The sequence below is a fragment of the Aspergillus lentulus genome (genome assembly GCF_001445615.1).
Source record: "Aspergillus lentulus DNA, contig: Alt17, strain: IFM 54703, whole genome shotgun sequence".
NCBI lineage: Eukaryota > Fungi > Ascomycota > Eurotiomycetes > Eurotiales > Aspergillaceae > Aspergillus > Aspergillus lentulus.
This window is the reverse complement of record NW_028322112.1, coordinates 728,875-743,449: the sequence shown is the minus strand read 5'-3', so window position 1 is coordinate 743,449 and position 14,575 is coordinate 728,875. Positions and strand designations below refer to the sequence as shown.

The following is a 14,575-nucleotide window of genomic DNA, read 5'->3' as shown; positions in this document are numbered from 1 at the left end:
TTTTGCTGCCAGTCACTCCGTTTACGCCTGTACGACGGATGATCCCATAATCCTTATATCTCTGACCCTACCTTTTTCGTCGCTCTCTTCCCGACGAGCTCCATCTCTTCACATCCAACCTTTGTTCCAATATAACCACTTTCACTGAGATTTTACAAAATGCGTTCCAACGCCATCCGCTCTCTTACGCTCCTGACAGCCACTGCGGCCACAGTCGCTGCTGAGAGCACCGTGTCACTCTTTCTGCCCTATGCTGATTCCCTGAGTCTCGTGGCGGAAGTCCTCGGCAGTGTACGTTTGTCGGGATTCATCATTGCTCAATGTTCTGCAAAATCATCCATCTGACGTGAGAACCCAGAGCGGCTCTGCAACCACCTACCGCGTCAACTGCGTCTCTGCCGGTGACGACTGCGATATGCCCGGAGGCGGTCTCACAATTATCCAGGACGCCTCGACGGTGCAGCAAATGTATTCTTACGACGGCTAGTATGTCGCCCTTGTGGTGAGAAGAAAATTGAGCGTGCCGCTGACATCCTCAACAGCTACGCCGCATACGGCTGCAATCTCGGCGACACCACCTCCATCTCCTGCCAAATTACGCAGACGGACAGCACCGAAACTCAAGTGACTGCCACCGCCATAACCACAGACATTGGCTCTTTCTTTGCGCCCGTTGTGGTGACCGGCACGGCCACCGCCGGTGCGCACGCCACCACTGGAGCATCCGTCACCGGCGGCGCGCCTTCGGCGACTGGAATGACTACCATGGCCACGTCGGGCCCGTCTGCGACGGCCGGCGCCCAGGCCACTGGCTCTTCGCCTTCGGCCTCGGCCTCGGCCTCGACGTCCCACAGCTCCAGCGGAAACGCTGCCATGCCTCAGATTACTGGAAATGCCAACTGGGCTATTGGGGGTGCTGCTATGGCTATGGCTCTGGCCCTGGCTTAATGGCGTGATGGCTCCGTCATATTATTTGCTTGGAACGTGATCTACTGTACAAAACTATCAAACCGAATATACATGAATTGAATAATGCTGGTAGAAAACCCGCCTATCCCAGCTTAGTCCCTTGGGACGGCCGCACAGGCAAATTGGCCGCCTTGTACAGGGAATCAATTGACTCCATCTGCCAGATACTCTCCTCCCCGCTGACCCAATACGCCGGCGTCTTCCCCTTAACCGCATCCACAAACGCCTCCAGCTGCCATCGATACGTACTCCAGTGCGGGTTTCCGCCCTTCTCCCCCGTGCTCGTCACCACATTGCCCCACAAGGGACCACCAGAGTACTGCTTCTTGTAGCTCACCTTGCCCGTCGTCTTGTCCTGGATGGAGATGTAGTGGTACAGATGCGGCATCATGGCGTTGTAGTAGTAAATAATCGCCTTCTCCGTCTCGACCTCGATGGACGGTAACTCCCAGACCCGCGGAATCACGCCCGCGACTTTCTCGCGCGCCATGTCCGTGTACACGCGGCTGTGCACGGGGTTGCCGTCCGGGCCTTGGAAGTCGATGTGCGCGTACATGGCCTCGTCCACGCGCGGGTCATCCTTGGACGGCCGCACGCTGACGGAGATGATCTCCTGCGGGAGCTGCGCATGCAGCGCATAGCGGGTAAACGACAGCGCGTATGTCATGTCCATTGCCGAGCCGCCTATACCTTGTCAACTACTTGCTGCACGACAGAGGGTAGATCTTAAGACTCACCCGCAAGATCAAACTTCCACCGGATATCGCCCCCAGGGACACCAGGACTAGCCGTCATAGCGGCCTTTGTACAGATTATCTTCCCGTATTTCCTCGAATCCAGGATCTGGCGCCACGCATGCGCAGCCGGATGGAACTGCCAATGGAACTACATCTGTCAACCCTGCCTGCCGCGCAAACAAAAAAGATAATAAAAACTTACTGCCTCCTCAACAATCAATCCCTTCTCCCTCGCCAGCTCCACCAACCTCTTCGCCTCGTCCGCATTCGCCGTAAATGGTTTCTCGCAGAGCACATGCTTCCCGGCCTTGAGCGCCTTCGCGGCCCACTCGTAGTGCAGCCCGTTCGGCGTGGATATGTACACGATGTCGATGTCCGGATCGTCCAGAAGATCCTGATACGAGCCGTAGGCTTTGCTGAAACGGTACTTTCTCTGGTGCTTTTGGGCTGTGGAGAGATCCCGCGAGGCGATGCCGTGGAGGATGACTGATGGGTGGGATTCGGCGGGGTGAATTACTAGAGGTTTGTTAGTATGCGGCGTGGCATCATGAGATATAAAACTGACTGGCTGCAGGGTTGATTTGGGCGGTTGAGATGACGCCCAGTTTCAATGCGTCGGGAGTTTTACTGGGAGTGGTGTGAAGCCACGAGTAGACGTATTGGTGTAGGAATGTAGCGGCTTGGTCGACGAGCGCCATGATCGCAACAAATGCAATGACGATTATTTGAAGTTGAGAATCGGTCGGATACGTTGGTTACTGTAGGTAAGCTTGAGATCATTTATATTGGTATTGCATTGCACCTGGTGGTCTGAGGTCGTGTCAATGATGCAACGGAGCTATGACGTTATAACTTCATCAGCTACCCTCACACTTGACATCGACAACTGACAAGGGGATACCTCTCTAATGTGTTCGAATAGTTGGGCCCTTAGCTATGGTAAATTAATTATTCTGTTATATTCTTAATCAAGGGTTGAGGTCCTATGCACAGAACATTGTAGAGAAGGATGTCAAATGTTATTCATAACCATAAAAGTACGGTCTTCTCAGACTCCGGACTGATATTATTGTGTCGACGAATGTCTCGTTAGAAGGTCATCACCGAGAATACTTACCCCCTAGCCCAGCCAATCCTCTTCCAACGCCTCGATCCTCTGGCCTGAGCTTCCTCTCTTCTCCCGGTGCCCGCACCTCTAGCCCGGCACGAAGGATGTTAGTCCGCAACAGCCGGAGATGTGCCTCTTTTCTGAAGTTGACAAGGCTCTCCAGTGCTGCTCGCTGCACGTCTGTCCGTAGATCGGTCTGCTTAGATACAAGCACCCCCTTCTCCAAGTCAATCCGAGCATCCAGCGTTCCATCCTGGATCAGGCTGATCAGCTCTTGCACGAACGGGGAGTTGAAGTCGGTCGGATGCGCCTGGCCGCCAGCGACCCCTGGAGCAAAGATCTTCAACATGGAATCGAGCGTCACGCGGCTAAAAGGAACGAGGTATTGCTGGATAGCCTTGGTACGGATGCGGGTGAAAAGGGTGCTGACATGACGCTGAAGGTGGATGTCGAGTAGATAATCGGCTTTGTAGGACTCAAGAATCTCCAAACAAGGCCGGAACTTTGAATTGCAGAAGAAGGAGATCGCCCGGCGAATATGCGGTTCGAGTTCGAGGAAATTGCGGAACGAGTTGTTGTCGAGTACGCGGCGCTGGAGCTCATTACGATCCATCGACGCAAGAGCACAGAGCCCACCATAAACCGCCACGTCGTTCGATGTGACGACTTCGTTGTAAGAATCCCCAAACGACGGATCAGTAGTCAAGAAACTGTTCGCAGCATCCAAGTACGATCCAGAGTGCAGCTGGGACAAGCCCAAAGCGGCTGACATCTTAGGTTGGTTCTTCGCCTGCTCTTCCGGTTTCGACTGGAGGTTGCGCAGCCGATGCACGTTGGATTGTACACTCAACCAGTCTCCCCGTTCGATTGCCACATTGATAATCTTGAACAACATAGACGCGATGTGGCTGGGTGTTGTGCAGTAGTCCCTCATGCGCGAGTAGGCCTTGGAAGCGGCCACCAAGTTGCCGATCTGATGGTAGTGTACTCCGAGATCTTCGTTGCCCATCTGTGAACATGTAAAGTTAGCATCGGTGCTCATTCCAGCAATATTCCACTTACCCGTATGCTCTCCTTGATCAGATTGTTCTTATAACCCCTCAACTCGTGCTCTAACCGGTCCGTCTCAGACTTCACAACTCTCTGCATATGGTCCACCCATTTCGTGTCCTCAATGGCTTCAGGTTCATTCGGCGAGACTTCGGCCAGTGCTCGAACAGCCTGTTGGTACCTGACGACATCTTTTCCCGCCTTTGCTTCAGCAACCGCAGCCTTGAGCGCTTCTGTAGAGAGATACGTGGAGCAAGTGCCTATGAGGTACAAGCGATTGAATCTGGTCCGTCCTGTTGTGCGAGTATCATTAGTTGCGGCCGTCGGAGCTTTGGGTGCGTGCCATGTTTTCCTACTAACCGGTGTAGTTCGCAATGTAAGACTCGAGTTCAAATTTAGGTGGGTCTTCAATGTACATTAGCAACTTCCCCTCATTGACAGTTAATCTTCCCGCTCGTATAGCAGGGGACAACCCACCATCAACCTTTACAAAAGGCGCTGACGCTATCATGTTCCCATTTGTACCCTCTGGATCAACCATCCCTGCACTAGAGGCCTGTTCCGCGTATAAACCAGGCTGAGATGCATCAAAAGCATCTGGGAGTGTTGAATCCATGGCGTCGTCGTGGTGCACGTGCAACGCCTGCGTCGACGGCACGGTAGGTCTTTTGGATCGGATTTATGTTGGAAACAAAAAGATAGCGAGGAGCTTCAAGCGGCGTTTTGATATGCAGAGAAGGAGCACAATGTACGATTCCCAAAGCTGATCTCAGTGACCTTGATAGGGCGATGCGGAGAACGGTGTACTGGACTGGACAATGGGCGGAGGGCTAGTGACAGTAGGGAAGTAACAGAAGTGAATAGTAAGACTGATTTTCTAACAAGTAGTTTTGAACCCACAAATCCGTTCTATAGACGATGGCTCTCAACGCGTAATAGATATGCGATTGCAAGTTTGCAACTCTAGAGGCACTAAGGATGGCGTATCGAAGTGATCATCACCGGCATTATTTGACATTCTAAGCCCCAAGGCACCATCGTCGAGGATTGACCGCCGAATTCACCGCCTCCATTCTTCTCCCCGACAAAACAATAATTTGATGATTCTTGTACAGCATTCAGACCATCTCCAGCACAAGTATGGGAAAGCAAGTCATCAGTTGATCAGATAATGACAAAGATCCCGTCACCATTAACCCCGACTACAGCTCCTACTGCGCCTGTCATCACAGTATCAACCTGCGCGGTCGAATCCCAGTGTGAATCATATTCTCTCTCCGGGTGGTCCATGGAGGCAATTTCATCGAACATGGTTTCATTGACTAGCCCTCCATTGCTCGAGTTTCCAGGCAGCCTAGTCTCATTACCGAGTCTCAGGGGAAGACCGTCGGATGCCGCCTGAGAGCTCTCAACCGGCTCAGTCCTGGAGGAGTGATTGCTACTAATGAATCTCCATATTAACTCATGCAATAAGCATAGGAACAAGCGTCAAGCCGACCTTAGGTTTGTGCTATTACGCAATGAGCCTCAGGTCACGCGATTGAACAGGAATACTTGATATATACTCACTGATTCTCGTCTGCAATGGTCGAGTCGCTTGTTGCAGAGCTGGGAGAAAGTCAGCATTAATGACGATCCTACAGGAGTCTTCCCTCACTAGGTAGAATAAATGATTGAAGATGAGGATGAGCCAGGATGACTGTTAACATTGAGCCTAGCACGTCTGTTCAAACGTGATACATACCCAACTGTTATGACGGAGGCGTTCCCCGCCATACTGATTGCACTTTTTTGCTTTGTTATCTATAGATCCGTAGGCATGCCAAGTGAGGTGCTTACCGTGTATTCGGCGGAGGAGGCGGAGGAGGCATAGACTGGACAGCTGTATAGGTGCCACGGCTGGCATGATTGTACTAGTGTGTATGTCAGTCCTACTTCGGTGATATAGTTGCACGTCGGGATCTACCATATTGCCTCTCCGTCTAGTAATTTGCTCTCTCATGCGACGGCTGGCGTTCAACCATCTTCTCCGACGGCGCCAATCTGGTCTATTGCTTGTATTTTCGGATGGCCTCGAGATCCTCTCTGTTTCGTTCGGAAGTCGCAGCATCATAGACACGTGGCCCTGTATCAAACATCAGTCTCCGGAATGATACAATGGTTTCAATCACCGTGGCACATACGAGGAACATCAGACCCTCTCTCAGTGGGCACCTGATCAGGGAATGGCCTCTTTGCAAGCAAAGTTGACAAAATGGACCCTGCTGCTATCAGCAATCAAACCCCTTACTGTTGGGCCTATTGAAATGCCAGTCGAGAGGAGGTGGCTCATGCGTACCCTAGGCATCCTGTGAGTATGACCTCGACTAGGTGTATGGCGATGACAATTCAAAGGGAGGACGATCTGGATTTGAGAGGAAGAAGCAGGTCGTTGAGATGGCGTGAGTGCGGTTATACATGCTCTTCCAGGCAGAACTGAGAATTGAGTCGCGCGATTTCTGGTTTACTGCTGAGAGATGAACGTGACGGGCAGTGAGACGAAACAGGAAAGAAGCTCCCGAAGGAAGGAACGGTAGAAATGCGAGACGGAGAAGGAAAGACTCATCAACGACGGCAGTCTTGAAAGAGTGTACCAGCCATCCGAGATGAACAGCCAGTCCCAACAGTGACTATCATAACCCTTATCTAGGTAACGTAGATCTCCCAGATGTCCATATCCTGTCCGTCAGCTGTTTGTTCTTGCCTGAAATGCATGTCGTCCGACCCGGTTCGAGGTGTTGTAAGCAAGACGGAGGTACCTTCCACATCAGCTGGAGTAAATGCTCATCTCGCGCATCCGTCACGGTCCTCGTAGCTAATGCCTCTACAACCAGTCATACCTACTCTTATTTATTAATAAGACGTATTTGCAACAAATCCAGAGGAAGTACCGTGATTATGATTATTCAGATAGGCATAGGTCGTGAAAGTTGATCAACATGTCACAGAGCAGAATAAGGCCTCCGCAAAGTCTTGAAAAGAATAAGCTGGGAATGACGATAGCGAGGACTCCATGTATGCAAGGAAAAACAGAAATAGAGACATGAAATGACGCTGACAATGTCTTAGAATAACATCAACAAGAAGAAATTACAATCCAGAAAACTATTCCGAGCTGTACCAATGTACAGCGCACAGTCTAGTGAGGGTTCACGCAAGCGGTTTACAGCAGCACTGCGAATCCAGCAATGAAGCCACCCACCACAACACACAGACCATACACATGGCCGATGTCAACGGACGAGACCCTGACTGCCGCGTTCTTCTTGTTCGTGGCTTCTCCTGTGAATGCGGCCAGAGTCGTTGTCGTAGCAGGATTGTTGGTAGGGTTCGATGTGGCACTGGTCGTAGTGACATTGTGGCGCGTGGGATTCTGAGCTCCACAAGGGTGATCAGAGCGACAAGCAGACTGACAGGCCGAGTCGGCACTGGAGCATCGATCAACGCACTCGTTGTTGGCCTCGGTGCAGAGGTAGAAGGGAATGGTCTGAGAGTATTCGGAGGTGTTTGGAGAGATGCCGTTGGAGCAAACACACTGGTAAGAGAGAGAATCCTATCCGAAGAGAAGGAGGCCTGTCAGCAAATCATTCTAGGAGGTGGCCCGAGGTGTCGGATTTGACTTACAGAGTCGCACTCGTTCTGTCTTGGATCGCTAGTGGCATTAATTTGGAGACAGAGGAGGGGACAGGACGAGGTCTGATCGAGACACCATTTGCCTGGCAGGGTCAAAGTAGTTAGACAGAGCTCGAGTGTAAGATCTAATGTACTTGAGACCTACTTCGTGTGGCGGGGTCAATGGCACTGATGTTCACGGCAGTCCAAGTTTGGCTGCTGACCAGCCCGACCATCGAGGCGGCGACAATCAGAGTACGAGAGAAGATCATATTGTCTATGATAGTATGTCGACAATTGAACGAGAAAGACGTGACAATCGCAGGGTTTTTGGAAACTTTCTAAGTTGTACTTGTGGCGATTCTAAGGATACCTTGAGAGTCAAGGTCGCAAAGGAGGACAGGGAGAGAGAGAAGAGAGATTTCCGGAAGAACCAAAGGTCAATAGCAATGCCCTTTGCCCTTGTGACACAGTCGACTACTGATAATGGAAGCCCTGAATGGAAAGTGGAAGAAGAAGATGGGCTCTTGGAATTGACCTGGGAACCACCGAACCAAGTGTACAAGTGGAGAAGCAAACAAGTCGACAGTGAGGAGAAGCTCCGGATTGACTACTGAATATGGCCGACGCAGGAGCTTTTAAAGAAGTCGGTCCGTAGTCCGTGGTACTACTGCAGCAGTGGACTAGTAAAGGACTAGCGCTACACCACATTTGAGACTAGATGCTCTATCTGTCACTGGAAACTGGTGGCGAGCTATTGGAGTACGTAGTAGTGTAGTACGATGCTCCGTAGTTAGTCACCTGCCAACTGTGGTATCGGATCATCCAGCCTTGGTTTGCGGCAATTTGGCAAAAAAAGTCGGGTGGTTAGCTGGGGATTGTCTTGGTTGTTAGGTAGACAGACAATATAGAATACGGATCAGATCGGCTGGCTGGTGGTCAGAAATAAAGGGTGTCTTGTTAAGGGGCTACTGTTTTCCATTGAAGAAAAAAAAAAAAAAAAATGTCGATCCGGGGAATCCTCAATAATACGAACAAGGGTTTGCATCCCGACCTTAGAACCCCTATCGATGCTGGGAATCCACATGCTTCCTATCGGACGTGGGGTGTCTCAAGATTACATACAAACTACGCACTCGTACTTCGATAATCCAAATCCTTATCACTGTGTCTTCTCCGCACCTGACGCTGGAGTCGAAAATGGTGCTGGGATGTTTTGAACCAAAGAGAGCCGATTAGATATTATTGACGGATAACTGCTTGGGGAGGTGTTCAGATGTCTCACCGGTAGACATTGACTTTCCCCAAACAAGGAATCTGGTTGGACGGAACCACTCTTGGCTTCTTCTAGTGTTTACACTAGATGGATGGTGCTGGTCGCCAACAGAACGAGCACGAAGGAGATTCCGGAATAACGGCTAATGGTATCCGTAATCCTTAAAGACAGATACTCTTTCAACATATAGTCAGGCATAAGTTGGAACGTAGGAAAGGAGATGTCTGTCGTGATAGAGTTTGATCAACAATAACTGAGGACAGCTGCTGAAGAATGCCGAGGGCGATGAAGAACCAAAAGAAGATGAAGGGACTAGTACAGATAAGGAAACCTGCTGACTCATGACTTTCTTCTCGAATATGCGGTATTCTTGAAAGTCCCGTGACCTGGCTGTTATTTGGCCGGAGGACATCAAGAGGAGGAGATCGACCCGAGAATCAAGAAATGCAAAGACATCGATGGTCAGATGGCATACTCTATGTCTCAGACTCGTCATAAATTTCTCATGGACAACATTGTTTGAATTGACCTTGCATCTGATCCGATTTCTTTTTCTATTTTTACTTTCCTCTCAACGCCTCTCAGACTCGATGCATGTCTACTACATCCACTGAGCAGGACACAGACCAACCACCCAGCAAGCTTCGCTAGTGAGCCCCGTTAGTGTTCAATATCGGTGCGTCCCCGTACCCTTGCTTCCACCGTTGCTCTCCTCATTTTAGGTTGCATTTCTTTACGTTTTACTTACTTGTTTTAGTCGAATATTACAGAGTACCAGAATTTGATTGTCACTCTCCCTCTCTGGTTGCCGTCCGTGCCAGCACGTCCAACCCCCCAGGTAGTTAAATGGATGGAGCCAGCGAATGAGGAGACCGGTTCGGTGTCTCGGCCGCAGCCGTTATCCTCCTCTCCCCAGTTTCCCACCACCACAACCTCCCCCGCTGTCGATACAGATACCATTGTCGCTGCTGCGCTATCCGACGGAGTTAGCGTGAGCAACGGTTCTGTCCTCCCGCAGGCCCGTCATGCCTCGTCCACTGATCGTCCTGTCTCCGGTGTGATTCCGCCGTACTGGAGCCACCACCGGAATGCATCCCGCACATCTCAGATCTCTTTGGATGAGCCGGCCATCACATTAGAGGATCATACTGAGGATCCCAACTCGGAAACCAGCCGGGGTCTCTGGGCCAAGAGTGTCACCGTTGATGACTATGCGGTTGTCCAAGGGAAGACTGGAGTAGGCGCATATGTGGTTTGGAGTTGCAGAATACAAACCCTTGATGTATGTTGGCTCCTTGTTCATGACGATATGGATCTGGTGTTAACGTAGCCGTAGGGTGGTCCCATAACTGTTCGCATGAGGTACGTCCCGATCTCATCATCCTATCGGGCGCGAACAGCTGGACGAGAGTCATCTTGCTCACAGCGCACAGATACTCCGAATTTGATGATCTACGACGGCAATTGCAAGCCTCCTTCCCACATGCGAAGAACGCTTTACCAGCACTGCCTCCTAAAAGTGTTCTCTGTATGTGTCTCTCAGTGGACAAAGCTGACTCTCAGTTAACGATCTTTCCCAGATAAATTTCGCCCTGCATTTCTTGAGTCCCGACGAGTCGGTCTGGAATACTTCTTGAAGTAAGTTTGCCGTCCCATCCACAATTTCCCATCTGGAGTTAACCTTAGATTACCTAGTTGCGTCCTACTCAATCCCGAATTCTCGGGCTCGCCCATCGTCAAGGAGTTTCTCTTCGGTCGAATGTGCTAGTACCATTTTGCACTCGGTCGATTGTCTTACGTCGAAATCATGACGACTTGTTTGTTAGTCAGCTCACTATTTGCATTGCCGTCTAGAGGCATTTATGGTAAAAGTCCTCGGGCTTGAAATACAAGAGCAATGACTACATGAGACACGGCGTCATTCTAACACTGCACTGGTGTCGGCTACCGATATACAATTAGGATGATATTCAATGAAAAACTTACATTGTCACTTTCTTCACTACCTGTCGTAGGTCAAGATCCTACGTCCTACTCCTTTCCCTCGTGAGTAACCATCATAGCACGAGCAGCATTCTGCTCCTCCTCGCGTGCCTTCTGCATATTCTTCGAGTACTTCTTTCCCGCAACAACCCACCAGAGCAACGTGATGAGCAGGAATCCACCAACACAAACACAGGTGTAATTCATATTCGACGCTGCTCAGCCTGTCAGCTTCCCGACGCCACCAGCTTCTTATCCACAAGTTTGGACTCACCAGTGATAGGCATATAATACGGGAACGAGAAAAACACAATGGCAAACACCAGCCATGCAACCGTAATAATATTCACAGCCATACCGGGCACATGGCCCAGGAAAAAGGGACCGCGGTGCATCGTCCGGCGCCCCACAAGGACGTTGGTGAGGATGGGGACGAGGTAGGCCAGGTTGTTAATTGTCCTGCATGCCACCAATCAGCACATCGAGTTACACGGTTGCACCTCACACAACGAAAAAGGCCTGCACTTACACCGCCGAGCTCATCATGGCATTGAAGGCGGTGCTAGAACCGAGATAGATACAGCCCAGCAGGGCCGTGATGACGCCCACGCATAGCTGGGCGTTGAACGGGGTTTCGAAGCGGGGGTTGACCTTTGCCCAGCTAGAATTGCCTGTTAGGTGGTTTTCGTAGTATGAATGACTAAAGTTGGGAAGCTGCTTACATCCTCGAGAGCGGGAGGCCGCCGTCACGAGCGAACGCCCAGAAAACTCGGCCGGTACCTAGCGTGTGAGACGTTAGATTTTTACTGCGGAGAAAAGTGGGTGAGGGTAGTGCATGGGCATACTTAGCTGAGAGCCGAGCATGCATGGGCCCAGAGCGACCCACAGCATGAAGGTCAAGGCAAAGGCACCGCCGCGGGTCTGAGTCGCCTGGCGGAAGATCTCTGCCAGGGGAAGGCCTGTCTGGGTTGAAGCTAGGCTGGTGTAGTCTTGGACGGAGTACATGAGACTGAGCAGGTAGGTAAGCCCGGTCACGAAAGCAATGCCGAGCGTGCAGGCTGTTCGACATTAGTTGCAAGGCGAGGGATTGCAAGGAGAGAAAAGAGCTCACCGAGGGCTAAAGGAGCGTTTCGTCCAGGCTGTTGGGCGAGTCAAGTCAGCGGCTGGATGCGAACTTGAGCAATACTACTTACGTTTGGCATTTCCTCTGTGATGTGCTGCAATTTTGGTCAGAAGAGCCTAGACATTTTCAGGGAAAGGACAAACCGTTATGCCATCCAGACCACCAAGCGAGTATAGCGGGTTCACCAGTCCTGTGATGAAGCAGATTACATTGTTCTCCCAGCCGGTGTTATTCATCCACGTTCTGAACACGAATTCGCTGTCGTTATGCTTGGGAGCTGCGGCAGCAACGGTGACCATGATGACGAACCAGGCCAGTTGGAGATAGCATACTTGCTCGACTGTTAGCATGGCAGGTTCATAAAATGCGAAAATATCATCTCACAAGAAAACTTGTTGATAAGTGGAATATAACGATTCCCAAACATGACTATCCCCGCCGTCAAAATGTTGAATCCCTGGTACGCAACGAAGGTCATCCATGGCTGAATCACGAGATCCGTCTGGTACAGCGCAATCAAGGCCATGAAGTTGGTCGCGTAGATCAGATTGGTAGATGCGGTTGTGAATATCCCTGTCCCCGTCAGATTTGTCTCTAAAACAATGATCCCGGACAAGCTCACATCCGAACACCGTGCTCCAACCCGTCGCGAAGCTGAGAATGCTGTTGTATCGTTTCGGGGCAATGGCAGCAATCCAATGGTACATGCCACCCTCGACCGGGTATGCAGACACAAATTCAGCCAAGGAGGTAGCCAAAAAGCATTGGAGGATGAAGACGAGGATAAACCCGTAGATCACTGGAGCCGTCAATCATAATGTCGCGCAGAAGATCGGGGAGTGTCCTACAAGCACCAGGTCCACCGGCGTTGATAGACGTGATCAAACCGAGTCCCAAACCTGCAATGGAGATGTCAACCCAACAAACCAAAAAAAAAGATCCAATGTTGATCAGGGGAGACTCACCAGTCCACGATATGGTGCAATTGGCAGCCAGACCGATTAGACTCCATACCGAGAAATGTCTTTTTAGCTCTTGTTTATGGCCTAGGCGTGGTCAACAACCGCTCATTAACGAATCCAGCTAAAACATACCCATCTGCGCCAAACGCAGCTCATCTGCATTTTGAACCCGAATGATACCAGAGCCATGATCCTCGACAGCGTCGGCCACAGGAGATGCCATTTTCGAGTCACCCATTGTGGTGGATGTGCGTGAAGGAACTCAACATACACAATCGAAAAATGTGCTTGGTTCAGACCCAGATTGATAAATTAAAGTCAACATTCTGGTCTGCCCATCGTAGTCTCGTGTGACCGTCTCCTTATCGAGAACATACGGTGCTTATCGGAGACGGGGTCGCCTTAGCATCGGACATCTTCCTGGATCGCCGGTGTGCCGACAACATGTCCGGGGAAGGGGTGTTGAAAGAGCGAATGAGAGATTGCATATTAAGGGCTAGTGGAATAGCTCCATACCAAGAATAGTATGGTGCTTGTCGATCGACGCCCTCTCCCTCCTGAAAAATGCACAGTGGAACCGAGGAAGAGTACCTTTGACACTGCTACTCCATACTCCATCTCCGTAGCTGTCAGACAAGGTATCTTTGCGGGGTGATAATGCTCTGATGATCAGTTGTAACAGTGACATCGAGATTCATAGCTGTAGAAGAGCTCATCAAGCTCGAAGACCTGGTTCTGTAATCATCCATGGTGAAAAGGTGCTAATTCATGTAAGAGCACGGTTTCGAGAAGCGAAGCAGACTAAAGGGGGACTTGACAGGGATCAGTAATATCCGTCTTGCTGGGGTCTGTCACAAGTAGGATGGAATTCGGCCACGTTGGTCAAATTGTAAGAGTTCACCAGAGGAATCATCAGAGGAATGGATGGAACAATTCTAGAAACGAAGCAATATTGAAGAGAGGTAAAAATCTTACCTGATTAGTTCCAAGCAGGAAGACTTGCTGGTGCTCACTGTCATCTACATTAGCGGCCTCAGGCAGCAATTCATAAATCTAATCTCCAACATAAAGCTTCATTAGTAATTATACTCATTTTATGCTTCCAGATGATCCGCCAATCAGCGCCCGTCCCATCGGTGGCTGATTCAGGTTGTGATGACAGCCCTGACCGCATTACGTCAGGAGAGCTACTCCAAGTCTAAGTAGGTACAACAACAACATCGCGACAAATTGACCAGAGTGCTCTTCCAGGAAACTCCAATATGGCAATGCTGTACACTTATATCCATGTTCCAGTAGACCATTGCAATATCATGACCTTCATCAGAGACACTGAAGAAAGTCATAGGCCCTAGCAAGCCAATGTCGGCCCCGAAGCATCATCGAGCCACCATATGTGTACAGAGGTACACTGTACGGATACCAGTACCAGTACCTCTCGACCCCTCGCACTTTTATTAGCACCTACACAACTACCGCATCCAATCCATGGAACTGACCCTATTAATATTTATATCCTAAACCACTGACAGATGAGTGGAGAAACACGCGGGCTGGCAATCCCCACCGCACGTCATCGGAACCAGCCCAATCGACCTGTCATGCCGCAGTGGCACACTAATGTCAACGGCCAAAGCTGGATCGATCCAATCATGTAATATCGAATGATATCAATGGGCTGGAATGGGGTGCGCAGACGATCGATGTAAATTCTCC

The 14,575-nt window shown here is 50.4% G+C and overlaps 6 protein-coding genes across 6 annotated transcripts; 2 read left to right on the top strand and 4 right to left on the bottom strand.

Annotated features, from left to right (window-relative positions):
* Nucleotides 1-159: 159 nt before the first annotated feature.
* On the top strand, nucleotides 160-948 carry ALT_9286 (putative GPI anchored glycoprotein; the record flags this gene model as incomplete). Its single annotated transcript, XM_033560633.2, has 3 exons — nucleotides 160-291; nucleotides 359-486; nucleotides 543-948. 3 exons carry the CDS (start codon nucleotides 160-162, stop codon nucleotides 946-948), a joined length of 666 nt encoding a protein of 221 aa, XP_033416524.2.
* Nucleotides 949-1,051: 103 nt separating this feature from the next.
* Nucleotides 1,052-2,404, bottom strand: ALT_9285 (Gfo/Idh/MocA family protein; the record flags this gene model as incomplete). Its single annotated transcript, XM_033560634.2, has 4 exons — nucleotides 1,052-1,653; nucleotides 1,707-1,854; nucleotides 1,909-2,222; nucleotides 2,272-2,404. 4 exons carry the CDS (start codon nucleotides 2,402-2,404, stop codon nucleotides 1,052-1,054), a joined length of 1,197 nt encoding a protein of 398 aa, XP_033416525.2.
* Nucleotides 2,405-2,806: 402 nt separating this feature from the next.
* On the bottom strand, nucleotides 2,807-4,480 carry ALT_9284 (COP9 signalosome complex subunit 1; the record flags this gene model as incomplete). Its single annotated transcript, XM_089600579.1, has 3 exons — nucleotides 2,807-3,823; nucleotides 3,877-4,157; nucleotides 4,225-4,480. 3 exons carry the CDS (start codon nucleotides 4,478-4,480, stop codon nucleotides 2,807-2,809), a joined length of 1,554 nt encoding a protein of 517 aa, XP_089455076.1.
* A 2,586-nt stretch (nucleotides 4,481-7,066) lies between these two features.
* On the bottom strand, nucleotides 7,067-7,787 carry ALT_9283 (uncharacterized protein; the record flags this gene model as incomplete). The annotated part of the gene is made up of 3 exons (XM_089600578.1): nucleotides 7,067-7,438; nucleotides 7,528-7,619; nucleotides 7,682-7,787. 3 exons carry the CDS (start codon nucleotides 7,785-7,787, stop codon nucleotides 7,067-7,069), a joined length of 570 nt encoding a protein of 189 aa, XP_089455075.1.
* A 1,854-nt stretch (nucleotides 7,788-9,641) lies between these two features.
* ALT_9282 (PX domain-containing protein YPT35) lies at nucleotides 9,642-10,559 on the top strand (the record flags this gene model as incomplete). The annotated part of the gene is made up of 5 exons (XM_033560638.2): nucleotides 9,642-10,073; nucleotides 10,128-10,153; nucleotides 10,225-10,319; nucleotides 10,372-10,429; nucleotides 10,487-10,559. 5 exons carry the CDS (start codon nucleotides 9,642-9,644, stop codon nucleotides 10,557-10,559), a joined length of 684 nt encoding a protein of 227 aa, XP_033416529.2.
* A 263-nt stretch (nucleotides 10,560-10,822) lies between these two features.
* On the bottom strand, nucleotides 10,823-13,097 carry ALT_9281 (choline transport protein; the record flags this gene model as incomplete). Its single annotated transcript, XM_033560639.2, has 13 exons — nucleotides 10,823-10,989; nucleotides 11,049-11,233; nucleotides 11,304-11,435; nucleotides 11,497-11,554; nucleotides 11,620-11,832; nucleotides 11,886-11,913; nucleotides 11,968-11,991; nucleotides 12,041-12,228; nucleotides 12,282-12,470; nucleotides 12,520-12,696; nucleotides 12,746-12,796; nucleotides 12,863-12,943; nucleotides 12,992-13,097. The coding sequence occupies 13 exons, from the start codon at nucleotides 13,095-13,097 to the stop codon at nucleotides 10,823-10,825; spliced, it is 1,599 nt and encodes a 532-aa protein (XP_033416530.1).
* Nucleotides 13,098-14,575: the final 1,478 nt, after the last annotated feature.